Source organism: Polypterus senegalus, chromosome 4 (assembly GCF_016835505.1).
Source record: "Polypterus senegalus isolate Bchr_013 chromosome 4, ASM1683550v1, whole genome shotgun sequence".
Classification (NCBI taxonomy): Eukaryota; Metazoa; Chordata; class Cladistia; order Polypteriformes; family Polypteridae; genus Polypterus; species Polypterus senegalus.
Window position 1 is genome coordinate 136,142,684 of NC_053157.1, and position 27,666 is coordinate 136,170,349.

At 39.3% G+C, this 27,666-nt stretch overlaps 1 protein-coding gene across 2 annotated transcripts in view; it reads left to right on the forward strand.

Moving 5' to 3' along the window:
* Nucleotides 1-27,666, forward strand: part of fam114a1 (family with sequence similarity 114 member A1) — a 71,771-nt gene that overhangs the window by 39,843 nt on the left and 4,262 nt on the right. For both annotated transcript variants that reach the window (XM_039751296.1, XM_039751297.1), the window contains 8 exons: nt 4,808-4,942; nt 16,307-16,459; nt 17,395-17,530; nt 18,888-18,973; nt 19,153-19,299; nt 19,543-19,682; nt 24,894-24,966; nt 27,034-27,087. In XM_039751296.1, coding sequence (XP_039607230.1) covers nt 4,808-4,942; nt 16,307-16,459; nt 17,395-17,530; nt 18,888-18,973; nt 19,153-19,299; nt 19,543-19,682; nt 24,894-24,966; nt 27,034-27,087 — 924 coding nt within the window. The remainder of the gene's footprint in view (nt 1-4,807; nt 4,943-16,306; nt 16,460-17,394; nt 17,531-18,887; nt 18,974-19,152; nt 19,300-19,542; nt 19,683-24,893; nt 24,967-27,033; nt 27,088-27,666) is intronic.

Below are 27,666 nucleotides of genomic sequence, written 5' to 3' on the forward strand. Positions count from 1 at the left end.
ATCTTTTTTTCTTGAGCGGACCCTCACAATATATACTGCTCACAAAAATTAAAGGAACACTTTTTTTATTGGGCCTGGCATGAAATCAGTTAAACCTGTCTGATAATTTTCTGGTTGGTTAAGCAGCTGAGGTCATTGTTAATCACTTTCAGCTGTATTGGTGTTCAAGGACTTAACGACAGGTGCACTAAAGTGGCAACAATTAGAAAACCCTCAAAACAGGACTGGTTTTACATGTGGAGGTCATTTCAAGTTTCTCCCTCTTGATCTTTTTTGGCTGGTTTTCCACTCGTGCTAGTTTTGGTTTGAGTAATCATCTCTACTGGCAGTATGAGGCGATTCCTTAACCCTACAGAAGTTGCACAGGTTGTCCAACTTCTCCAGGATGGCACATCCACACGTGCTGCAGTAAGAAGGTTTAATGTGTCTCCCAGCACAATCTCCAGAACATGGAGGAGATTTCAGGAGACTGGCTGTTATTCTCGGAGAGCTGGACAGGGCCGTAGAAGGTCCTCAACCCATCAGCAGGACCGATACCTGCTCCTTTGTGCAAGGCGGAACAGACTGACCACTGCTCGTGCCCTACAGAATGACCTCCAGAGGGCCACTGGTGTGAATGTCTCTACCCAAACAATCAGGAACAGACTTCATGAAGATGGCCTGAGGGCCCGATGTCCTGTAGTGGGCCCTGTGCTCACTGCCCAGCACCGTGGAGCTCAACTGGCATTTGCTCAAGAACACCAGAAGAGGGACGCACAGACATCTACTGCGTAGGAAATGGTGCTCTGACTGCCATAAGGTATCGAGATGAAATCCTTGAACCCATTGTCAGACCCTACGCTGGTGCAGTAGGTCCTGGTTTCCTCCTAATGCACGACAATGCCCGGCCTCATGTGGCAAGAGTATGCAGGCAGTACCTGGAGGATGAAGGAATTGAAACAATTGAATGGCCTTCACGATCCCCTGACTTAAACCCAATAGAACATCTGTGGGACATTATGTTTCGGTCCATTAGGCACCGCCAGGTTGCTCCTCAGACTGTACAACAGCTCAGGGATGCCCTCATACAGATCTGGGAGGAAATGCCACAAGACACCATCCGTCGTCTCATTAGGAGCATGCCCCGACGTTGTCAAGCATGCATACAAGCTCGTGGGGCCACACAAGATACTGAAAAGCATTTTGAGTAGCAGAAATTAATTTTTTGAAAAAATGGACTAGCCTGCCACATCTTCATTTCACTCTGATTTTAGGGTGTCTACACAATTGAGCCCTCTGTAGGCAGAAAACTTTTATTTCCATTAAAAGACTTGGCATCCTTTTGTTCCTAAGACATTGCCCTGTCGTTATTTGTATAGATATCCAACTTCATATTGAGATCTGATGTATCTAATGTGTTTCTTTAAAGTGTTCCTTTAATTTTTGTGAGCAGTGTATATGTAGCTAGTAATCCACAAGGGGAGAAAATGAATCATGTATCTTAAAATATTTTTTTATTCTTAAGCATTCGACATCCTACCAGGTGTCCTCACCAGAGGAAAATGATTAGACATATAGGAATCAAAGGCAATATAGCAAATAAGGGGATGGGGGTGCAAGGGGGGAGTGAATGAATAAGTTAGGGTTGGGAGGGTGTTGGACATGAAGTCTTTTTATTATTTAGATGTTCTACTCTTTAAGCCTGCATATGCTGGGTTCATGTCTAAATGTCTGTTAATGGCATTTTCATTTGAGAGCCATGTTTCAGCCAGCTGTCTGGCACTTTTAGTATTAACCTTGAATTTTACTTGCACCGTGTCCCGGTTAAACATGTATCTGGATGAACTTGTATGTGTGTATATCAGAAATCAGGGGTCCTTCCTTCTGAGAGCACTGCAATGCATGCCCAGGTACTGTGACTGTGCCTGACCATAGGTGATGCTTTGCTATAATCAAAAGCTTTAATACTAGAATTCCTAAAGCCTACGAAAAAAATTGTTTTCCCAGGCCACCTTAATTCCCTTTGCACCTCTCCATTCAGCGTCTTTTGTGTTGTAAATGCGTCGATCAGCACAAGCAGCAAGCAGCCTGCTGTCCCATCCCCTCCTTGACGGAGCTCAGCTTGGGCAAAAAGCTCTCCCAGCTCAAGCCATGACTCCTTATCTGAATGTGAGGTGAGGTGCCTGGAGTTGTATAGTGTAAATAATACAGTATGTCATTATTTGCAATAGATGCATTTCTTGTGTGTTCCGTATCAATAAAGATCTGGGTAAGTGACCAGGATGAGGATGAAAAGAAATGCAAGAAATACAGAACACATACCTAAAGCAGAAACTTTTTCCATGTAATTCTAATAATGACATGAAGTGTATAATGTGTGTAGACTTTAGTCCAAATATCAAATAAACATGTGTGCTTTTATTCAAGAATATAACCAAAAAAAAAAGCATTCGATTTGCATGTGGCTGTCAATGAGTTAAAAACCTCAACCTCAAATGTCAGTCGACAAGGAGTTTACATGTATTCTTGAATGGTGCAGAGGTAAGAACTACTGCTTTATAACCCAAAGGTCCCGGGTTCAAGACTGGGCGGTCTGTGTTTTGAGTAATGAGCTGCTATTATTATTATTATATCTGCAATATAATAAAAAAATATATTTGATTTGAGTCTTTAACACCTGATGTAAATTTTGGCTACTTGTAAAAGTTAGCGCTTGTTTTTTTATTATTCCGTTTTATTCACTCAGTGACGTTCACGTGGTACAATGAACTTGTCTCTCCCTCTCTGAGTTGAGGGCATTTATCTCCATTCTTTTCATAAGAGCAGCGCTGTGGCTGATGCATGCTCAGTACTATTTGTTGTACTGGCAATCAAAGATGTCCTGTGACCACTATCAGCCTGCACAAAGGCAGGACCGTAGCAACAGACAACTTCTTCACAGCGCTTTCGCTGGCTAAAACACTGCTGCACCACAATACAACTCTGCACCATAAGTAAAATGGGATTTCCACCTGGCTCTTAAGTCACTTCAGTACATGAGCAATTTGCCACGCTTATGTTTAGATCTGACAGCAATGTGCTGACGGTGTATGTGCGTGACTTTAGCTGCAGGCGGAATTCCCATTTTACTTTATGGTGCCAAGTAGAGTGCAGGAGTCTATTAGCTGGTTGACAATGAGCAGCACCTGTTGCCAGCAATGCAAAACAAGATTTTGCTCCAGTTGTACAGGTACCAAATAGCCCATAACAGCAGAGCAAGCACCCCATCACAGGACACTCTGAAGGATGCGGTCAAATGCCTTTTCCAAGTCCAAAAAACACATGTAGACTGGTTGGGGATACTCTCATGAACTCTTCTGAGTCGTTCTGAGTGTAAAAGGCTGGTCCAGTGTTCAGCAACCAGAACAAAATCTGCATTATTTCTCCTGAGTCCGAGGAACAACCAACCACCAGATTCTCCTTTTCAGAACTCTGGTATAGGTCTTACGAGTGAAGCTGAGGAGTGTGATCCCCCTAAAACTGGAGCAAAGCCCCCAGGCAGTAACATGCATCATTGCCACTGCCTCAATATAGAATACAGTACTTGAAGTCACATCTAAACAGTACTACATTTCCTCTTGTGTTTGTCTGATCCAGCCTGCATAAAGTTAGGTTTATTTTGATATAATTTAAATATCTTATATTTTATTTCACTCATTCTTAAATTTCATGTCGTAATTGTTTTTATTACACCCTTATCCTTTCTAGCCACCTCTTTTCTGACTTTGGTTTTCATTCCTTTTTTGCAATTTAATTATTTGTTCTATTTTCATATTCGTCCTGAAAGGCAAATTATTCTTTTCTGCAGTTTAGTATTGCCCACCAGTAATAAGGATTTTATTAACAATAAAACTTTTGTGTATGTATTTGGTTTTAATGTACCGTATATACTCGCGGATACTTGGGGGATTTGATTTTACTGTATGATTTCTGGTATTTTGTAATGTCAGTCTTATAAGTGGAATGCAGAAAACTCACGCTATTGGTCCAAGAGATTATTATATGCTAATGCCTACCTGAGAGAGTAACCACGGAGCACACTGCCCTTTTTTTTCTATGTGGGTGCGGCAATGTGCTGTGTCAGCTCGTGGTCCTAACCTCTCTCTATCTTTTTCTATCTCTCTCTCTCTCTATTATGCCTATGTGACCACGTTGTAATACCCAAACTACAATGTTTGCACTGAACTGTGTTTTTTGTTTCTCACACCCTCATACACCTTTATCGTAAGAGCATCCCTTATCTATGATGGAGCGTTCGATCAGGAGAAAATATGAAGCTGATTTTAAATTAAACATTGTTGAGGCAGCGAAAGAAATTGGTAACTATGCTGCTGCAACAAAATTTGATGCGTCTGAGAAACTGATGCGAGATCGGAAGAGACAGGAAGATGTAAAAAAAAATTTTAAAAATTAAGGGTCGCATTTTTGAACGGGCGTACAAGTCGGGTTCTGATTTTATGATCAATTTTTCAGGTTTCAAGACCTGACTTGGGTTTCAAGACCCGAGTATATATGGTAGTTATTCCTTCATGCGGTCCCGCCATATACACTTAGTCTTTCCTGATATACAGTAAATGCCAGTATTTATTGGAACTGTGAATAGTAAGGTTTACTGTAGATGTTGCTTTTCCATTATAGAAACTGACAAAGAAAATCGGTTTCTATTGCCATTGTGCCACAGATAAAATATCAATGTTTATTATGTTATACTCTAGTTTTCCTTTGGACTTTGTTTCCATGTCAAATTTGACCAGAGTTTTTGTTGTTAATGTCCCTTTTCTCTCCACAGGGTAAGTCGGTGATCTCTAGTGGTCTTGGCGCACTGGAGTTTATTGGTAAGAAAACAATGACTGTTCTGGCTGAGAATGACCCTGGCTTCAAAAAGACTAAAATACTTATGGAAAAAACTGCAACATTATCACAGGTATTATATTGCCATCCTTTGTTTCATATTTTCTCAGTATATTACATATGGAATACATAAAATAGGTAATTTGATCATGCTGGTAAGACAAAGTTTGATAAAGACCTCTTGTTCAAGCTGCCATATGTTCATTATTATTTCAGAAATACCTCAACCAAACTCTTAATGCTACGTTATTTTAAGCTGCCTTTTTATCAAAACCTAGCAAAATACCCGCGCTTCGCAGCGGAGAAGTAGTGTGTTAAAGAAGTTAAGAAAAAGAAAAGGAAACATTTTAAAAATACTGTAACGTAACATGATTGTCAATGTAATTGTTTTGTCACTGTTATGAGTGTTGCTGTGATATATATATATATATATATATATATATATATATATATATATATATATATATATATATATACAGTATATATATATATATTGTGGGGTACAGCCCGGACACAGACAGGCAGACATGTTCTTTCTCCACACATGTGTTTATTTACAGCTTATATTTACAAGTAAAGTGCACTAACCCAGTGCCGCAGCACCAATAACCCCTTACAGTCCTGGCCGCACAACAATGCCTTGCTCAGTCCTTCTGACCGCCTCCACTCCACTCCTCTGAGCTCCGTCCTCTTCCACCCGACTCTTGCTGTCGACTGGAGTGAGGCGGTCCCTTTTATCCGCACCCGGATGAGCTGCAGGTGCTCCCCAACAATCTTCCGCTGACACGCCCCAGTGTGGCGGAAGTGCCGGCTGTTCTCCCGGAAGCTCTCCGGGTGTCCCTGCTTCTCTTCCCCCCAGCACTTCCTGGTGTGGCGGAAGTACTGGGGTCCAGGGTTCCCAAGGCATTGGGGCGCCTCCTAGTGGTGACCACGGGCCCCTACAGGGTGGGGCTTCCATGCCCTGCACCCGTGGCCCCCAAAGCAACCAGGAGCGTAGGGCGCTAGGACCCAGGGCACTCATCAGCCCTTGTCCTGCCAGCCTCTGCGATGTCTCCCTTCTCACCTCACGCACAACACTCCCTGCCGCGTCCGTTGTTGGAGAACTGCGTACTCGATGCTGATCGTTAGTTCAGCAGATTCTCCCTTATTCTTTACGAGGACGGCTTCACTTACCTTCCCCGCTGCGTCTTTTCAGCTGAAGTTTCCAGCACTGCGCCGATCCGCCCACTGTCGCAGCGTCTTCACGGACGCGATCGCCTTTACCTCCAGCTCCATTAATCCTTTACGGATGACGCGAATCACCTGCAAAAGCGACTCTGCGGGCTGCAGGCATTCCTCCAGCTCACGCAGAGCCGCGGCAAGCACAAAGGGTTAACCGCGGCAGCCCTACCTTCTCGTCAGGCAGATCCGCCGGCCACCCCCTGCGGGGCCCTTCCTCCGGCCCCATCGGGTCCTTCTTCAGCACGGGATTGACATTCCTGCGGCCCGCCTCCATCCAGTCATCGGCCGGCACACCAGACACACCAACCAATCCCGCGCCCGCCTCAGAGCAAGACTTCCGGTCCTCTGCCATTTTGGCACTGTTTCTCCTGGTGCGGTGACGTCGCTCCAAGCAGTTTCCCAGCTGCTGCGGCCTGTCGAGCTGCAGTGACTCCATCTTCGCAGCCCCTTGCGCTGCCGCCTCTGCGTTGACGACAGCCCGAGGATCGGCACGCTGTTGCCAATGACGTGGATCCGGGCAGTCCCTGCCTGCAACAAAAAAGTAAGTGTGCCCCTGCAGGGCCGTTCACCATTGGGCAGGGCACTTACCTCCCGGATCCTGTCTCTCTGGGGCACCATCCTCGCCGTGCTGCCGTCCCGGACGTACTCCGCGACAGCAGGCCAGCAGGAGCCCGCTGCAGTTCGGCAACGTTTTTTCCCGTCACCCCGCATCAGAGAATATGGCCCATTGGTGGACCGGTGACGGTCCGTGAGGCAAATCGCTCCTGTGGGGTCGTGCATGCGCCGCTCCCACGGCGCATGTGTGGGCTAACCTGCTGTTCCGGACTGCCCACAAAATTTTTTTTTTGGGGTCCCTGCCTTGTATCAGGCAGGAAGTCCCATCTGGGGTGCCATTGTGGGGTACAGCCCGGACACAGACAGGCAGACATGTTCTTTCTCCACACACGTGTTTATTTACAGCTTATATTTACAAGTAAAGTGCACTAACACAGTGCCACAGCACCAATCACCCCTTACAGTCCTGGCCGCACAACAATGCCTTGCTCAGTCCTTCTGACAACCTCCACTCCTCTCCTCTCCTCTCCTCTCCTCTCCTCCGAGCTCCGTCCTCTTCCACCCGACTCTTGCTGTCGACTGCAGGGAGGCGGTCCCTTTTATCCACACCCGGATGAGCTCCAGGTGCTCCCCGACAATCTTCCGCTGACACACCCCAGTGTGGCGGAAGTGCCGGCTGTTCTCCCGGAAGCTCTCCGAGTGTCCCTGCTTCTCTTCCCCCCAGCACTTCCTGGTGTGGCGGAAGTACTGGGGTCCAGGGTTCCCAAGGCATTGGGGCACCTCCTGGCGGTGACCACGGGCCCCTACAGGGTGGGGCTTCCATGCCCTGCACCCGTGGCCCCCAAAGCAACCAGGAAGGTTGCCCCCACGTGATCCCAGATAGACGCACGCCCATTTCCGGTCCACGCTGGGTCGTGGCCCCTGGCATCCTCGACAATATATATATATATATATATATATATATATATATATATATATATACACACACACACATAAACATATACATATAGACATATCTATATATATATACATATACACATCCACATATATATACATATATATATATACACATGTCAACATATATATACACTTTCATATACACACATACAAACACACGCACATATGCATATATATATAGACACATACATACATATATATACACACTAGCAAAATACCCGCGCTTCGCAGTGGCGAAGTACTGCCTTAAAATTTTTATTAAGAAGAAAATTAAACCCTTTTAAACTGAGGGAAAATATACCAATAATTATTTGTTAAGGATCTCTTTGTATACCACATTGTGAGTTCGGCCCTCCGGTTGTAATATGACCAAGCTGTGCGCTGAGCTTACTCTTGAGCATGCAACGTACAGTTGACCATGTGAACAGTAACCTTGTTTCAAAGCTCACAGCTTGGATTGCTGCTGTCATAATCGGTTTGAGTTTCATGGTTTGTTTCAATTACGACAGTATTTGCAGGACTTGTGTTGAAGTGACATTCGGCATCTGTCAAGCGTTGTAAGCATACAACCGGTTTCATCGATAACTTCACATCCAGCTTTTGAGAGTTGAAACATTCATAAACATCAAAGTGTCCACTACTGAAATTGTCACCTGTGAGTTTAAGATGTTTAAGAGGCACTGGCAGTTGTCGAAAGGTGTAAGATATTTGGGCATTTCGGTACACTTGAAAGCGACAACCGAACAATTCAGCGGCAGCCATCAACTCACATGCAAAACCATAGGTGAAGGCCTTAAGCATTTCACTCTTATAGTGCTCCCGTGTAGTATAATTATCTCCTGTACCATCATCAGTCCACACCTTGAACCTTTCCCAGTCATTCAATACATAAGACACAATATTCCTCTGGATATCAAGAGTGAGCCTGATATGGCCGTGCAATATGGAACACAGAGAATGGAAAAGGTAGGTGCCATCTCCGGGCATGGAAACCACTCAGTAAGTGACAGTTCTTTGATCGATGGTGATCACCTCGATAGACATGTTAATGGGGGTACAGTTGGAATGATAAAGGAAATGGGTACCTGAACAATGTAAAGTAAGTCTAAAATACCTAAACAATAACTATAATCGTAATAAACGAACAATAAAACAGCGGAGAAGCCGTGGATTAAATAAAAAGGCTGTAGTTATCAGCAGGGAAATATGAATCCCGTGGCGAAGCAAGGAAGGGAATGTAGAGATCGGAGCGACGGACGGCCTTATATAGGCAGGCAGCCAACAACGTGGGAGGCGTTGGGATGGGGGACCCAACGCCACCTCACATGGTGACTGAGCTGCAGGCTATGGATGTATATATGTACGTAAGTAGGATTCAGTTAGGGTTGGGTATCCGCGTACCAAATTTCTTGAAGATGGGCCCATAAGTAACAAAGACCGTTGAAAAGTTCAATATGGCAGCCAACAGTGGCATCATACCACCGAAATAAGTACGTACATTGGTTTCGGTTAGCGCAGGGAAGCCGCCTACCAAATTTCGTGAAGATGGGGCCATAAATAAGAAAGTTCAATATGGCGGATGTTGTTGACCGTTATGACCGTTACGCGTAGAATTTCGAAATGAAACCTGCTTAGCTTTTGTAAGTAAGCTGTAAGGAATGAGCCTGCCAAATTTCAGCCTTCTACCTACACGGGAAGTTGGAGAATTAGTGACATTGGAAAGTTCAATATGGCAGCTGACAGTGGCATCATACCACCGAAATAAGTATGTACATTGGTTTCGGTTAGCGCAGGGAAGCCGCCTACCAAATTTCGTGAAGATGGGGCTGTAAATAAGAAAGTTCAATATGGCGGATGTTGTTGACCGTTATGACCGTTACGCGTAGAATTTCGAAATGAAACCTGCTTAGCTTTTGTAAGTAAGCTGTAAGGAATGAGCCTGCCAAATTTCAGCCTTCTACCTACACGGGAAGTTGGAGAATTAGTGACATTGGAAAGTTCAATATGGTGGCTGACAGTGGCATCATACCACCGAAATAAGTATGTACATTGGTTTCGGTTAGCGCAGGGAAGCCGCCTACCAAATTTCGTGAAGATGGGGCTGTAAATAAGAATGTTCAACATGGCGGACATTGTTGACCAGTATGACCGTTACGCGTAGAATTTCGAAATGAAACCTGTTTAACTTTTGTAAGTAAGCTGTAAGGAATGAGCATGCCAAATTTCAGCCTTCTACCTACACGGGAAGTTGGAGAATTAGTGATGTTGGAAATTTCAATATGGCGGCCGACAGTGGCATCATACCACCAAAATAAGTACGTACATCGGTTTCGGTTAGCGCAGGGAAGACAAGCTAAATTTTTTAATTAATTTTGACTTGATAAAATGAGCGATGTCTTGCAATACAAGTAGTATGGATACACTTTGTCTGCTGAGCATCATGTGAGCATAACTGAGCTGATGGATTTTCTCTCTCGTGCGCATCTCTCTCTCCTTATCTCTCTCGCTCGCGCACGCGTCTCTCTCACTCTCTCCTTATCTCTCTCGCTCGCGTCTCTCTCTCTCTCTTATCTCTCTCGCTCGCGTCTCTCTCTCTCTCCTTATCTCTCTCTCTCGCGCATGCGTCTCTCTCTCCTTATCTCGCTCGCTCGCGCGCACCTCTCTCTCTCTCTCTATCTCTCTCTCCTCTTGAGGGCAATCGTCTCCTATTCTCTGTCTGCATGTCCGCGATATTTTTGGATACGCTTATACAGCGAACTGCTACAGTGAAACAATGAAAGCACAAGCGCACAAACACGTAGATCCTCACGCTACAGGAGAACAAGGAGCACTGAGTGAGCTGATGGGCTGGCAGCATCAGCTTGGGTGAATCCTCGAGTCGAGGCGGATCGGGAAACACGTCACGCATAACCACAGCCTGGCTCGTTACGCGAGCCAATGCTTGTATTTAGATCCGAATTTTTCGCTCATACTTTCCTCTTATCTTGAATTTCTCATATACAGAGGTGATCGTATCTAGAGGTTCCACTGTATATATATATATATATACATATCTACATATATATATACTGTATATAGCAAAATCCCCACGCTTCTTAGCGACAAAGTACTGCTTTTAAATTTTTATTAAGAAGAAAAGAAAACCTTTTTAAACTGAGGGAAAATATACCAATAACTATTTGTTAAGGATCTCTTTGTATACCAGTTCAACACTCCGGTTGTAATATGACCAAGCTGTGCCCTGAGCTTACTCTTGAGAATGCAGCGTATAGTTGTCCAGGAGAAAAGCAATGTTGCCTCAAATCAATGGCAACCTTTTGTAGAGTTTGTCCCTGAGACTTATTAATTGTCATCGCGAAACAGAGCTTACTGGAAATTTGAGGCATTTGAATTGAAATGGGAGATCAGAGGGTATAACGGTGATGCAAGGAATACATTCAGAGTGTGGCGCTCTGCTGTTTTTTTGTGTAGCTGCCTTCATACAGCTTCTCCGCTGCTTTATAAATGAACGCCATATAAGGCCATCGTTTCTCCTTGCTTCACGGTTCTGTACTGTTTTATTGTTTGTTTATTACGATTGCTATAGTTATTGTAGCTATTTGAGACTTACTTTACTGTTCAGGTACCCATTTCCTTTATTTAATCAGCGGCTTGTACGCTATTTTTTGTTTGTTTATTACGATTATAGATATTTATTGATTCCCTTCTTTAGCTGACTGCCTGCTCATATAAGGCGCTCCGCTGGTTTTTTGTGAAGCAGCCTTTACACAGCTTCTCCGCTGTTTTATAAACGAACGACATATAAGGCCATCCTTTTTCCTTGCTTCGCCAAGGAAGCTGCCTTTTTATTTAATCCACTTGTTTTCCGCTGTTTTATTGTTCGTTTATTACGATTGTTATAGTTCTCTTTATATAGCACGTTGTCAGTTCAGCACTCCGGTTGTAATATGACAAAGCTGCGCGAGCTCACTCTTGAGAATGCAACGTATTCAGGAGAAAAGCAATCTTGCCTGAAATCAATGGCAACCTTTTGTATGGTCTGTCCCTGGGACTTATTACTTGTCATCGCGAAGCAGAGCCTTACTGGAAATTGGAGGCATTTGAATTGAAATGGGAGATCAGAGGGTATAACGGGGATGCGAGGAATACATTGAATGTGGAGAAACTCTAGAGACAGCGTGTGTATTAACTTGTGGATTTTTCTGTGAGTATTTGGTGGCAGCGACGAAGTTGCTTCCGCAAGACCGCGTTAGCTGTGGAGCTCAGCTCGGAGCATATTCTTTTCCTACCTTGTCAATTGTGTAATGCATTTTTTGAACAGGTTTGGTGCATGGAAGTGATCACTTGTACTGCGTTCAGTCAGTTCACGTGAGCTGCTCTCTTGTGTGATATTGCGATGTCCACGGCTTTATTTAATGTTAGCTAAGACCCGGCACTTGAAAGTTTCTCGCTACAGCAATTTTAACTCCGTTACAAAGTGATCCAAAGTCTCGTTTATACCTCGTGTCTTCTCATTAAACTTGTATCTCGCAAATAAAGTATTCAACGCAGGTATGACAAACGGCAGCGGGAGCGTGTCCATAAACTTGATTTAAACTTATGGTTTACACCGTGCTTTGTTTCCGCAGTAGCTGCACTTATGAATAAACTTGTATGCGTTTTTCTTCAGCGCTCTTTGGAGCTCTTCCTTGTTTTCTACGTATTGCGTTCACAGTCAGTTCACGTGATTACGTGAGAGACGTGATGATTTGACATGCAACTCCACCCCCCACGGCCATGAAGCTAAAGTCCATTACAGTATATGGAGAAAAATAGGTTCCAGTTATGACCATTACGCATAGAATTTTGAAATGAAGCCTGCCCAGCTTGTGTAAGTAAGCTGTAAGGAATGAGTCTGCCAAATTTCAGCCTTCTACCTACACGGGAAGTTGGAGAATTAGTGATGAGTGAGTGAGTGTGTGAGTCAGTCAGTGAGGGCTTTGCCTTTTATTAGAATAGATACAGTACATGTCCCTCTATTAAACAATTGTTGATTCTATGTATAAATACTTTATTTGTCTACTTGTATATTAATAATGCCACAAAGTAAGGAACTGTATAGACTTTTTTTCAGGGACATTTTATTTTGCATCTTTCTTAACAATTGTGTTCATACTAAAAAAGATATAAATTTCTTGCCATAGTAAATGATTCGATGTAATATAATGTGCTGTTAAAGTCTAGGGAAAGGGTGCAGATTACATTATATATATATTACAAATGTTTATTATTATAAGCTTGATTTCTTCTCCATGTCTAAACAAATACACATCTATACCTGTAGGTGGCAGCAAAGGACTTTTTTTTACTTAGTTTAAATTTATTGTGACTGTAGTAACATGTTAAACAGGATTGAATGTGTACACATCCTATACAAAATTGTTTTGGTAATTAAATATATTCTGTGTACTGTTTAACTATTTAAAAACATCATGTAGCGAATATATTTTCAGTTAACCTCAGTTCACAGTACCAGGATAAACTGTAAACCATTTAAATATCATTAAGTAACTAATAAGCAAAATGTTGTTTTATAAATCATTCTGTTTCTCCTTACAATGTAGGAAAAACCATTAGACCAGTGTAAATCCCTCTTTTTATATTATTATTAATAATAATAATAATACTGTAATAATAATTATAAGAAGATAAAGAAGAATAAGAAGAATATAATAATTGCAAAAATGCATCTTATCACATTTCCCATGTTCAAAAAACTTCACAGAAATTCAGAAAGAACAATAGGGCATATACAACATTATAAACATAGCACTTTAAATAAAGATAAATATATGATACACAAAGCTTTGAATAAGAGACAATAAACCAGAATAAAATCAAATACTACAAGAAAACCCTGAACAAATAACATAAAACATCCTAAGCATCTGGACAGGGTAAACTGAGAGAAGGGTCAGATTGTCAGGGTGATTTAAATGCCTTCTTGAACAAATGAGTTGGTTTTTTTTAAAGAACAAAAAGCTGTCAATTGAGTATTTGTGGTTTATGACCTTCCTATTAGATTGAGTGATTTTGGTCATTGTTCTCTAGCAAGATGTACAAAACTGTCACTTAGTAGATTTGCGTTTCTGTTATTCTTTCCACATAGCTAGAGATTGCAGTGCATGAAAATGCTAGAACAGCATTTGTTTTGAGATGCTAGAACCATTACATTTGGTGCCGACAATCATTCCACAGTCATTTACTTAGATAACACATTTTTCTCTGTCTCTGTTTAGCTGAACAACAACAAAACCTCTTAACCATGTCTAGACACTATACATTTATTTAGCTGTATGCATATGATTAGCTGTTTTAAGGAGCAGATTGTATATTATATAGAGAGACCATTTTTATTTTTTAGTTATATTATGAGCCATTGAACCATGAATGTTTCTCAGGGAAAATGCAGTGATTGTCAGTCTGGTTTGTCAAACAAAATATTTTTCTTCCTGCCAAAAGGAATACATTCTTACATCATACAAACCAATAGGATAACTAAAATCTTAACATCTACCTCTAACAATCTGCGTGACCTTAGGCAAGTGATTTCACTTGCCAGATGTGCAGCAGTAAACAGTATATGTAAAGAATTGTGCTGTATTTCATTATGTTTGCTATACAAAATAAAGGTGATGGGCTTGTATTCTCTTTCTAGAACTCTTGTTCTGGTTTCTGATGAAATGTCAACTCTACTGTTGTGCTGTCGTGAAATCACACAACTGTCCATCCCAGGTCTCACATTTTGCACTGTGGTAACTGCTGACAGGCAGTTGTAAGCTAAATGAGAACTCCATTTAATATTTGTGCAGGGACAGGCTGTTAGCAAATCAAATAAGAGTGCTTATTGGTGATGTCAATTGAACTGTATAACTCAGCCCAAACAGTACTACACAGCACTGCCACCACAACTGATTAATGTGTAGCCTGTTGAAGGTGCTCTTCCAGTCCCCAAACCCAACCAATGCCAAAGAAAGGCACCTCCCCATTTCTGGACCTTCTAGCATTCTCCGTTCCTACACTTTTCTTCTCCTTCCTTCTGCTAAGTGAACTCTTATCCATTATCCACCTGATTTCAAGTTTGCCAGGTCAATGGCCACTGGTGTCTTTTATACCAGATCTCCTGACTACTTCCTAGGATATTTCTGGTCTCTTTGAAAAGACCTGTGGATCAGACATAGCACTCCAGAACTCCCAGTGTAGCTTGCCCAGAGCTCTCTCTTCCGGCCCCAGGCATCGTGGTCTGCTTGCCCATTTTTCACCAAAGTGGCAGACAAGCCTCCATGAACTTAAATAGCAGCCTCCTGCTGCCAACAGTTACAGCACTGGAGAAAGTACAGTTTTTTTCTTATGCATTCCACACTCTCCTTCCACTATATTTACATCCCTTGAGTAATTCAAGGGACACCTTTTCCTGCATCTCCACCTGGCATCCCTGCCGGGACAAGTTAGAGGTAGCCTCCTAACCAGGGTTTATTCTGGTACCTGTTGATACAGGTCCTGATTCCAGTCATCTTTACAACTGGAACAGTTTTATAATCAGTAAACCCAGTTTTCTGCCTTTGACATATACTTCTCTCATTTATATTATTGTATTTTCCTATTTTTCTGTCCATTTCTGCAGTAATAAACACAGTGCAAGTAACTTACTTATGTTATATGATAGCTTAATTGTCTTGTAAAAAAATGTTACAGTAGCCATGATAAGAACGTAATATAAAACTAAATGGTTAAATGCAGCTTTGAGTGGTGGCCTTGCAAGTAGACAAAACTTATCCAGCAGTCTTTAAGATTACAATGTGTAATTAAAGATGTGCTTATTTAGAACTTTGCAGTAACATTAATATTGATTTTATTATATTTATATGTGTCCTGTGATTTGAGATAATATATAGAAAGAATAATATTTCATTGTGTTTAAATATCCATATAGTCATTAAATTGTTTTTTTTTAAATGTGACTAAACACATTACAAAATAATTATTACATGCCTTTCAGTGGTAATGCAAATTGTTTAATGAGGGATTACATATAGTATACCTGTAGGCTGCTGGAGAAGAATTCAAAATGCATGATCTAAAAGAGGACACAATCATTGTGACAATTAATTGTGTTATATTTATTTTTCTGACAAATTTCATTGTTTAATTAGTTGATTCATTTTAGGTTAATGATGATTTTTTTACGCTTTCAGCAAAAATAAGAGCAAATATGGTAAAATATTAGCTAATGCTTTGTTCAAGCAAGATATTCATTAAACACATATTTATTTTTACATTTGTTTAAAATGATCAACTACGGATGAATATGTGCTTATATGCAATATGCCAGTGAATTAGGTTAAGGTAGTTTAAGAATGGACGAATGATATCAATTATTTTGCTTGATTCTGTTTTGTCTGCTATACAATATATATACAGTATTTTATATTCATATAGGGCATGGCTTCAAGCAATATTGATTTGTAAACTATGTCATTAATATTCTGTTTTACAGTGTAAAATTAACTTTGTAATTTGAGGATAGCTAATGTTTTTAAAGCCATGTGAGAGTGTGAACCTGTTTAAAGTATCTTTGAAAGAAGTATAATAGTTCATTGTGAATTATTCTTTATTGACAAAAAGCAAAATTACATTATTAAAATGCAGATTTGTTCTTTTTTAGATGTTAAGGGAGGCAAAAGAAAAGGAAAAGGAGAGGATTGCCAATCAAGTTGTAATGGAGAAAACAGCTCATTATGGAATACTGTTTGATGAATATCAGGGTCTTTCCCATCTGGAGGCATTGGAGATTCTGTCTAATGAGAGTGAACTGAAGGCATGTGTCTCATTACCAAACTGACAATCTACTACACTAATCTTAAAGTGATTTTACTCTTCGATTTTTCTAGAAGCTTCCTACAAAAAAAAGAGTTATTTCTTCATCTACCTGTACACCAGTCTCTGTAACCACAACATCATTGAGATACCAGTAACTGGAAATAATGCATCCAAATGCATATTTCCCAAGCTTGCTGTGTAATTTTTTAATACATGTAGTAACATTGTAACCAAACAAAAAACATTATGTGAAGTTGACATTAGTCATCCAGTAATACTAGCCAAAATATGCTCCTTTTAAAATGAAAGACTGCAGATTAATACATCTTGACTTTCTACATTTGTCTTCTAAGTTGAGTGTCACCCCTACAAAGATGTGAAGAATGTAAAATATAATGTGTGATATGGAAAACTTTTTTGTCATTGTTTATGGCTAAAGAACTCTCTGACACCCAATCCACAAACACTGAATACTGTCAACTTCAACCTCAGACTCAGACATACAGTAAATTAATTTATAAAGCATGAAAATAGTCTAAAACATAGATATATTAAAGACCTGCTAAAATGTAATAGCTTGCTGGTCATGTTAAAAGGAAATTTTCAAGTGTTTCTGATTCACGTCAGCTTATTGAGTAATTTGACTACAGTGAAAATAAAGCTGTATCTGTTTCTATTCTGAAGTTTGAACTTATGTTCTTTCAGTGGACATGATGTAGAGCTAGTTGTTCAGATAGTGTGTATGTCTTGTATGTTCTTGAGAATAAAGTCCATACAATTCTACCACTACCTACAGTAAGTCATAGGATTGATGGTTTACTTTACAGTAATCTCATGTTTTTAAGATATTCTGGTTCCTGATTATTTTGTAAAATCTTTAATATATTATGTTGAAAATTGTTGTGATCAGTGCTTACTATTTTTTAAACCTAGGTTCAGTCATTTCTCATGTCTTTGGAAGGAGAAATATTAGAAGTTATGAAAAGAGACTTGGTTGCAATTAAGGAGATTTTCCTGGTTAAGGATTCTGAGAAAAGTGAAGATGAAGAGAAGGAGCAAAAAGAGACTGGTAATATAAACAAAAAGGTGGAATGGTTTTCTAGACAATACTATATTTTAATTGTTAAACAAGACCTAACATAAATATCATTCTACTCTGAGTAAAATATAAATATGCAAATTTAACACAATAGAAAAACTTTGGCAAAAAATAACATTGCCCATAAAAGCAACCATTGTTCTTAAGATGTAGATATTTCAATTTTAATGCTTTTTTGGGTATATTTACAAAACAGCAGATATGACCCCTTAGGAAAAGGAGGCAGGAATCATTCAGACCTTTTTTTCAATGAAAGGTGTCCCGAAGAAAGGATTTTAAAAGACCACCTGTATGTGCATTAGCACCCTTTTCCTGAGATTTCTGTTTCCTTTAGCAATCTGGTGATATTGTTGTGTGATTGCATACTCTAAAGTGTACTGGTGTCAGTAAATGTTTGTAGATGTTTTCTTCAATGGAGGTATTTGATTAGTTAATAGTCCAAGTGCATTTGTTTTTTAAATTAAAAAACAGAAGAATTAGAATGCTTATATGTATTCTAATATCAGCATAGTATTTTAGTGTTTTTCTATTATGTAGATTTTATTAAGATGGGGTTTCAGTTTAATTAATTTACCAGCAATGTTAATGTATAACATTGTTTCTAGACTAACTATGCCTTTAATGCAGAATCTGAGCTGCCAGAGGCAGAGACGAGTAGTTTCTGCTCTACTTCAGTTACTTGAGATGGCAGCCTACCCCGTGTTACTCCATGCAGTGTGGTTGATGTATGCACAACTGAGTATAGCATTTAGTGGAGTGGAAGCTTGGGATTAAATGGAGAAAACTGTATTAAATGTGAAGAATAAAACATTTAATGTGGCAAGATGTACACAAAACAATCCTCCAGGTAAAGAGCCAACTGCAGCTTTATGTCTTATGGAGAGCAAAGATTTTAAGGCTCCTTTTCATGTTAGTACATGTGAAATATATGTGCTCATTCTAATTAAAGAGGAACTCTTCATTGGACCTCCTACCTTGTAAATAATGGTACAACAAAGTTAAGGGGTATAAGGGGTATTGATGTAAAATGCTAGCTGTCAATGGCTGCTGATGAAATGATATGTTAGAACCATTGAAGATGAAGAGTGAAGCAGGCTAAATAGACAGCAAAGCGTGAAAATTGACAGCTTACATTTGCAAGTCATTAATTATAAATGCAATATTTTAATGTCAAGGGAAATGGTGAAGATCTTCAAAGCTTGAATATTTAAGTCCAGAAAATTAGTTTCTGAGCATACATTTTTAGACTGAATTTTCAATTTAGAATACTTTTAATTTGAATTGGTTTAATATACAGGTATAATTATGTTTTTAATGTATGTTCCAGGGTGTGATGGAGAGGAGTTTGTAAGTGTACTAACTGAACTGCTATTTGAACTACATGTTGCTGCTACTCCAGACAAATTAAATAAGGTGATTTTTTTCATTTAATCAAATTTCTTTTCCAATGTATTTTTTGAAGCTGAAAAAGAATTTTGATGTCTAATGTAAATATTAGAGATTTTACAAATAGATTCATTTTCATTTATCAATTTACAGTATGTTTTTGATTATTTACCAGTATATGGTTACTGTTCTGTTTATTGTTTAAGGCTAGAAAAAGAGCTCATGATTGGGTAAAAGACGTTTATTCTTTAAGAAGTGAATATAATGAAAAGCAAGTTGAGGAGAACAATGATCCTGTGTTTGAAGGACAGAAAAATGGGAAAGTTGGTCAGAATAATGCAAAATCAGTGGAGGTAAGGACAGTATTATTTCATTTTGAATGTCAAAACCTAATTATCATAAACACATTTAAAGATGAAAATGACTGTTAATGAAGAGCACCCCTTCAAATTAAAAGGAAAATGTTGTACTTATTGAAGTTGTAGTGTATAAAGTTTATCTATTTCACATTACTTATGAAACTTAAATGTAACATTTTAATTTAAGCTGTTGATAGGTTTAGTTTTAATGTTTTTCATTTTCCATGAAATTTTAAGGATATCTATTTATCATCAATTGAAAGTTTAGCTGAAGTAACAGCTCGCAGCATTGAGCAGCTACATAAAGTTGCAGAATTGATTCTTCATGGACAAGACATAGAGAAGCCTGCTCTTGATCAAGCCCAACTCCTTAACACGTAAGCATTGCAAGTGTGAAAATTTATTTCTGTGACTAGTTGCCTTGATTTTAAATTTCAAAAAATAAATTAAGTTCTCTTAATTTTCCTAAAGTCTCCACTATAAAATCTAAAAGTAGGTATTTTGAACGCTGATGTAAAGTACCTGAATCATGTAATTATCAAAAGTTTGTCCTTTTGATTAAGCTGGTATAGGGTGGATCAGTGATGGAGTGGTAAGTTTTGCTGGTTCAAAACTCCAATAGAAAATCTTGAATCCTGTCAACTAGTCTATTGTCTATGTGAACGTAGGGTGTTATCCTTTTGTGTGTAGGTTTTTTATGTAATCTGTTTTTCCTGCCATGTCCCAGAGAATTGCATGTGCAGTTAATTGGGGGAGTATCAGTGTATGAATTTGGTAAAGCCTTCCTCTAGATTTTGCTGAAGGCATGAATTGTATTCTGTATGTACAGTAGTACCATAAATGAACAGTATAGTAAATTACAATAAATAATTACTCTCAATAACATTCTTGCCAAATATCAATATCAATTATCTCCTAATATCAAAAAAAGTGAGCATATCAGGAAATGGGGAGAACATGCAAACTTCATGCAGGGAGGACCCAGGAAGCAAACCCAGGTCTCCTTACTGTGAGGCAGCAGCGCTACCACTGCGCCACCATGCCACCCGTGGATATAAATGCTAGAAGAAAATTATCTACACTTTAACAATGCTAGTAAAGTAGGCAGAGACATACATGTTACATAAATTCAAGTAGGCATGCAACAAACAATCTTATTATAAAAATCAGTTAAACATAATTGATGGGAGTTTTAAAACTCAATTGTAAAAATATTGGCTATAAATTAAAAGCACAGGAACAGAATACAGAAGAATGTCTAAACATACCCAAAATTCAGACTCATTCATGTACTATTTTGATAACTGTGTTACTTCCACAGTTTATCATACAGAAGTGGAATAACACAGAATAATATGGAATATATGCAAATATTTAATAGAGTTTAATAGGAAAGGCCAACTCTTTGGTGTCTTTCCACACCTGAAATGTCCAGCTTACAAAATGTTATCAAACATAGTGTTTATTCTTTTAAACATGTTAAGAGTGATAAATAAAGTTGAATAAAAATGGTCAGTAAACAGAAGCAGAATATAATCACACTGCCTCACTGGGTTCACTTATTCAAGTGTTTAACCCCTGTCTGCCAGGAGGTACTTGCCTGCCCATTTACCCAAAGCATTGCCTTCCTTACCTCTAGCTCGCTTTTTTTTGACTACCCTTCTCCTTCCTTCACATTTGTTAGCCTTCTGATTATAGACTCTACATTCTCAACTATGAGTAACATTTAAACCTCCACACTTACAACCAGTCCCCTGATTCATTTCCAATTAATAGTTACTGCTTCTTAGTAACATGGGCATTAGGCTAGAACTGCCTGTTGAGGATACAGGTGTTCCTGAACCCCAGAGTCTTTACTGCCCCTTAAAGGTCCAGAATCCTAGGCAGATTGTTAGCTACCTTTTCCTTTGTAGGCATTTTGTTTCCATTTGTTTCTTTTTGAAGCAGAGTGTCTACCAGTAGCCTAGAGGAGTTCTGGTCTACTGCAGAATTTCAAGGGCATATGTCTCCTCTCTGATGGGAGCTTGGTCTGTTCCTTTACAAGGAGCCAACTTCTCGCCATCCCTCCTTGCCTTCTTGCTAGATGAGGTGATGTTGAGACAAGCAGATACGCTTACCCTGTGGTCTGTGTTTTGTTCCCAATGCTCCAGTGCAGTGGTGGGGACACTGTGCTATAATAAGGGTGCATCCTTCAGATGACACTTTGAGGTCCAAACTCTCTGTGGTCATTAAAGATCCCTGGGCATCTTTAAAAAGAGTAGAGTATATCCAGATGTCCTGGCTAAATTGCCCATCATGGCCTCATCCATTGCCCCCTAATCATTCTCTGTCTCTAATTGGCTATCTCTCTCACCCCTTCACCATGTTACAGCCAATGTTTGGTGAGCGTACAGGCACAATAATGGCTGCCTTCACATCATCCAGGATGGATGTTATACATTTGTGGTGGTTAAAGTGGCTCCCTATTCTCAATGTAAAGTACTGTAAATAGCGAGAAAAGTACTATATAAATGTAATTGATTAATTTCTCTTTCCAGGCCAACAATCTCTATTTCTGTCATTACATTCCAGTCATATGGTGAAACCCACACTTGGCTGGACCTACTAGTTCTTTTCTCCAACAATGGCTTGCCAAGTTGCATTTTGTCTTTCACTGTGAATTTCTTTTTTTGAGTGTTTTCTGTGAGGCTTGTTTCTTAGATCCCTTTCCTCTTTCAACCTACCACCCCTGTAAAATGTAAATACCAAGCTGTCAATACTAGTGCCAATGATGGGTCTTAGTACCTGCACTATAACCTTAATTTTCTGTCTCATTTCATACTTCATTTTTATTCAGAATTAGTGTTTGGCATTACCATGACATCACAAATCACATTAGGCACATTGTTCAAATAGCTTTCTGTATAACTAGCATCACTACTATACTTCCCTTTAGATATAATTTTTGTAAAAACTGTTCCTGGGAAGTAGATTAGATTAATGAATCTGAACATAAAAAGAGAATCCAAATATAGAAATGTAAACAAAAAATATTTTGGTCGTGGAGTTCTTACTAGGGTATGAGCACTGAGGAAAAATAACAAAATTATAAAAATGGACTTTACTGAATTGGCTCAGCCAAACAAACAAAGCCCTATCATCTGAAAGAAAGAGATCTTGAACATTGTAAATGCTTGGCAGATCTGGCGAAATCCAACTTAAGCATTCCTACATCATCTATGCTATGAGTGTACCACAGTCTTTTCTTCTAGTCTCACCTTAGGGAATGTCAATATTCCCACATTTCTGCCCTGCTCTCTAAGTGCCTTCTAACATACACATGATTCATTTTATATGAATGTGTAAGTACCTTCCACAACCATGGAGTGCACATTTTTAAGCTTTCTTCAATTACACACACGCACGTGTAAACAGGACTGGCATATTTCCATGACCCATCAGATATCTTTGCATGTGTGAAGAGCTGGGGCACTGTTCATTGGCCCATGGAATCCCCTTTGCTCCTCTTGAATGTGATGTTCATCTATCAGATGCAGTCTTCATTTCTGTACCCCAGTATAGGATTTGTCAGGGAGGCTGAGCAATGTGACTCCATGGTAATTAAAACACAGCCTATTGTCTTGCTGTTTAAAAATGGATGCAACCACCCCCGGTTTGGCAGTCCTGAAGCGCTGTTCCTACCCTGCATGCAACATTGAAGTAATGCATTGGTTAAAACACCTCAATGGTATCCACTCCTTTCAGCACTTCTGGTAGAATCTCATTCATCCCTGCAGCCTTACCACTATAGGGCATTTTAATTATGACAACAGTCTTCATAGATGGACCTCACTTAACCAATGGATATGTCACTTCCTCATTCAAAGAGGACATATTCATCAGGTTAGAGTTCCTCAAATTGCTCTTTTCAACACTAGGCAATATACCCAGTTAAGGAGAATGTTTCTACATCCTTGTTGAGAGCAGCATGGCTAACTACCTTCCTGAATCATTAAGTGGTTTGTAAATACAAATATTTGAGGCTGCCTGACAGTTACTTACTGCTGGAATTGCTGCCTTTTAACCTATGTATACTTCTCATTCACTTCATTTTGAAAGTTTCTCTTATGGCTGGTATGAGTATGGGGTTTGGGACCTCTATTGTGTGCTATTCAGTCCCCCGTTTACAAAGAGAAAGTTGGTATTAAGCTGAGACAGTTCGGTTTAAGCACTGGACTTGATGTGTGTTTTGATTCCACTTCTCTTTATGATTTTATTTGGAAATGATATCAAAGAGCTACTAAGGTTTAGAGAATATCTGGTTTTAAAACATAAGGTTTGCATCTCTGCTGTTTGCAGATGATGTTGTCCTCTTGGCTTTTTCAGACTGTGTTCCCTAGTTAGCACTAGAATTATCTACAGCGGAATGTGATTAGCACCTCCAAATATAAGTCAAGACTTGCATCTGGAAAAGAATATTTTGTTCATTGTAGGTTTGAGTATCTGCCCAAAATGTAGAAGATCTAGCACTGTGAGGTCTTATTTTTGATTAATGTTAGAGGAAATTGTAAAAATCACCATTGAAGCAGTGCAGTTATTGCTGTTGAAAAAATATTGTACCAGATTGTGCTCATGAAGTGAGGAAATAAGTCTGCGAACAAAGGTGCTGATTTAGCAGTTGTCCTACATCTCCATCCTCACCTATTGTCACAAGCTTTGCATAGTAAATGGAAGAATATAATTGCCAAATGACAAAAATGCTGAATTGTTGGGATCACTGTTTGTCTTAGAGGAGAATTATCAATTCTGATGGACATCAGAGCACCAATACTTCACCTGATCAAGAGGGACCAGTTGAGGTGTTTTTTTACCATTTAGTTAGGATAACCTCGGAAGTCTTTGTCAAGAGGTATACAAGGTGTAACTCTGTGAGAGAAGACTGCATGACAGGCATAAGATGCACTAGAAGAATTATTTATCTTGACTTCTCCTGAGCACTTCAGGGCATTCTCCAAGAACTGCTAGAGAAGGATGTTTGAGATAGAGAGGCCAGGTCAGCCCACTTCAGCATGTTGCTAAAGGAAGCCTTTACCAGACAAACTGAAATGACAATAATGGCAATGAATGAAAAAGCAACAACCAGTGTGATTCATTCAGTTTAGTTCACCAATATAATTTTTACTTACTCATAGTAAGTACTTACGCCAAAAATTCAGATAAAAAAAGTTTGAGGGTTAGAATATATGTCTCAAAATATACTTATTAAAAAAGGCAACTATTTAATTGATACCTCATCTGTTAATTAAGTAGTTATTAGTTACAGTCCTAATCATACACCATAATTTCTTTGAGTAATTTATTTTTATAATGGGTGGATATAACATATTCAGACTTCAGAATCATTTACTTAAATGAAATGTGACTACATCTTACTTAAATGAAACTACTTCTTTGTGGGTGTATAAATGTGTATGACTCAGTTCAAGTCTGAAAGTGTGAGCTGGACCTTTAATATGAGATATGAAATTATTGTAAATAAGTCTTTTGAGACAACATATAAAAAAATTCTTTACTTACATTGAAGACGCTAAGAGTTTTGTTTTGAACAGGTTGACAGAAGCTATGTGCAAAGAAGTTTCATCCCTCAGAAAGAAGTTTATAGATGCTTTGACTTCATCTGGGGTAAGGAGAATTAAATATTTAGAAAAAAATGCTCTTTGTCTCAGGAATATAGCTTTTCTATAACTGTGGAAGTGACCTACGTTTTATTGTATAAACACATTTACTTTATTATTTTATTATTATTATTTTTTATTATTAATTATTCTGCTTTTGTTTTAAAAAGTTAACAGTATCTGATTCATCAAATAATTTTTCCATCAACATATGGCAAATATGTAGCTATTGATATAGCCATTAGCCCTATTACAGTTAATGTAAGGGTGTTATTTTTGTCCAAATTATTGTATGTGTATTATTTTTCTTTTCTAATGATGGAATGCTTTATTGGTCCTTTAGGATATTTCAATTAAGGAATTTTAGGCAATCAGTTAACACCAAACACAACTACTACTATTTGACGTGAATGATTAATATACACTCTCTGCATAACAATGATCTTAGTATAAGTAGTTCAGCAAGCTGAAAAATATATGCATTGTAATTTTAAGAATGCTTGGCACTTAAAACCCACATAAAACATAACAGAAACATTTTCAATAAATTGTATTAGTGCTGTGATGAGGAAAGCATATTACAAAGTGTAGAATGGAATGTCTTTTCGAATGTGTTTCTTCCTATTCATTGTACACTTTTGATTACTGCAAAAAAATCATTCTTTTTTCAAGTCGAACATACAGCATGCCTCAAAAATGTATACATATTTAAATGATGATTAATCTATTCAGTTATTCTTGGTTAGATCAAATTTATGTGCCTTTAAGTTGTATGGCATGCACTTAACAAATGATGATGAAAACCTTAAGTGCCTAATACAGTTACAGCAGTCTTTAGTATCATTGTCCAGTTTTTGCTGCTGTCAGTTTTTTTTTGGTAATTAACATTCATTATTTTCCTTAATAAAAGATGTCTCAGAAGACGTATTTATTTACAATGTATTACAGTTTGCTATTGGAAAACCACAAAAATATCTACCAGGAGATGAAATTTAGAAACTGTCCTAAATAACCAAAGAGTTCAAGCTGAGAAATACTCTACATGTGCAAGTCACATCAGCAAGCAAAAAAAAGCTGACAGACAATGCATTTGAATCAATGTAAAATATCTCACATGCCAAAACTTGGTTAGGTAATTGGCCATAGTATGTGGTTGGGATGTGTGTGTATGTGTGTTCTCCCTGCGATGGACTGGCATCCTGTTCATGATTTGTTCCTGCCTCGCGTGTGTGTGTGTGTCTCTATTAACCACGCGCCTCTGTGTCTGTCTGCGTGTGTGTGTGTGTGTCTCTCGCGCCTGTGTGTGTCTGTCTCGTGCGCGCCTCTGTGTGTGAGTCTCTCTCGCTCGCACCTTTGTGTGTCTGCCTCGCGTGCTCCTCTGTGTGTGTGTCTGTCTCGCGCGTGCCTGTGCCTGTGTGTGTGTGTCTGTCTGTCTGTTTTACGCACGCCTGTGTGTGTGTGTCTGTCTCGCGCGCGGCTATGTGTGTCTTTCTCGCTCGCACCTCTGTGTGTGTGTGTGTGTGTGTGTGTGTGTGTGTCTGTCGCGTGCGCCTGTGTGTGTGTTTCTGTCTCTCGTGTGCGCCTGTGTGTGTGTGTGTGTGTGTGTGTGTGTGTGTGTGTGTGTGTGTGTGTCTGTGTCTGTCTCGCGCGTGCACGCATGCACACATGCACCTGTGTGTGTCTCTCTCTCTCTCTCTGCACACACGGGGAATGCACAGGAAGAGACTGAACACGTGCCGTGTGGCCCCGCGCATGCGCACTTCACCAGAAGACACACACACGGGACACCTGGACGCACACAGGGGTTTTATTAAAGAGGATTTGAGGAAATGTTTATAATATGTGTATTATGTAATGAGATTTTTTAAGGTGTTAGTTGCATACCCTCTGTTTTTCAGCCCCAAACACAAAAAATACCTAAACCTTTAAGGGAACAACTGTACAATACATACGAAGGCTTTAATTTGATAGCAATTCTTCTGTGTTGTTTGTGCTTTCTTTGTGCCAGATACAGTAGTTGCAGGAAATTCATTCATGAACTTATTTTGATTTTAGTGTGTGTTTTATTTTCCAGAGCAAAGAGAAGGCAGAGGTATTAAATCCATGGATTAATGGAGTCATGCTGGAGGTTAGTATATACTTACCATTCTTGTCATGCAGTGCTGCTATAACATATGCTCCTAAAAACATCTGTGCAAATATATTACTGCAGCTGTTCCAGGTATAGCTGATTTACACCACCTTGCCATTAATGTACATGCTTGGGACTTCAGCTAAGAGAGCAAATAATATTAAAATAAGCATAAAATAAAAGAGACACTTTGATATAACCATATTAGCCATCAAAGCTTTTCTTAATGATGCTATTATAAGTATTTGAAGCTAAGCAGAAACCATCTTATGACTGGGTTTGGAAAATATTTTTCTCACATCCACTTCCTTCCAACTGTGCTCATAAATTTCATACCTGGTTCCAAGGACTTTAAGAAAAAAGAAAATGTAAACAAAACCTGTTTCCTCTTAGTTCCTCCTAGTTCCTTACAGAAAAGCTACATTGTTTATCTCCAGTTGGCACCAATCAGACTGAAGTTGTGTCACTTGACTGCAGTTACACATTACTCTAATTCTGTTTTTTGAGAATCACATAACTAATTTTCAAAACTGATACTATACCTATATAAGCTACACAGCTTTTTTCCACAGTTGA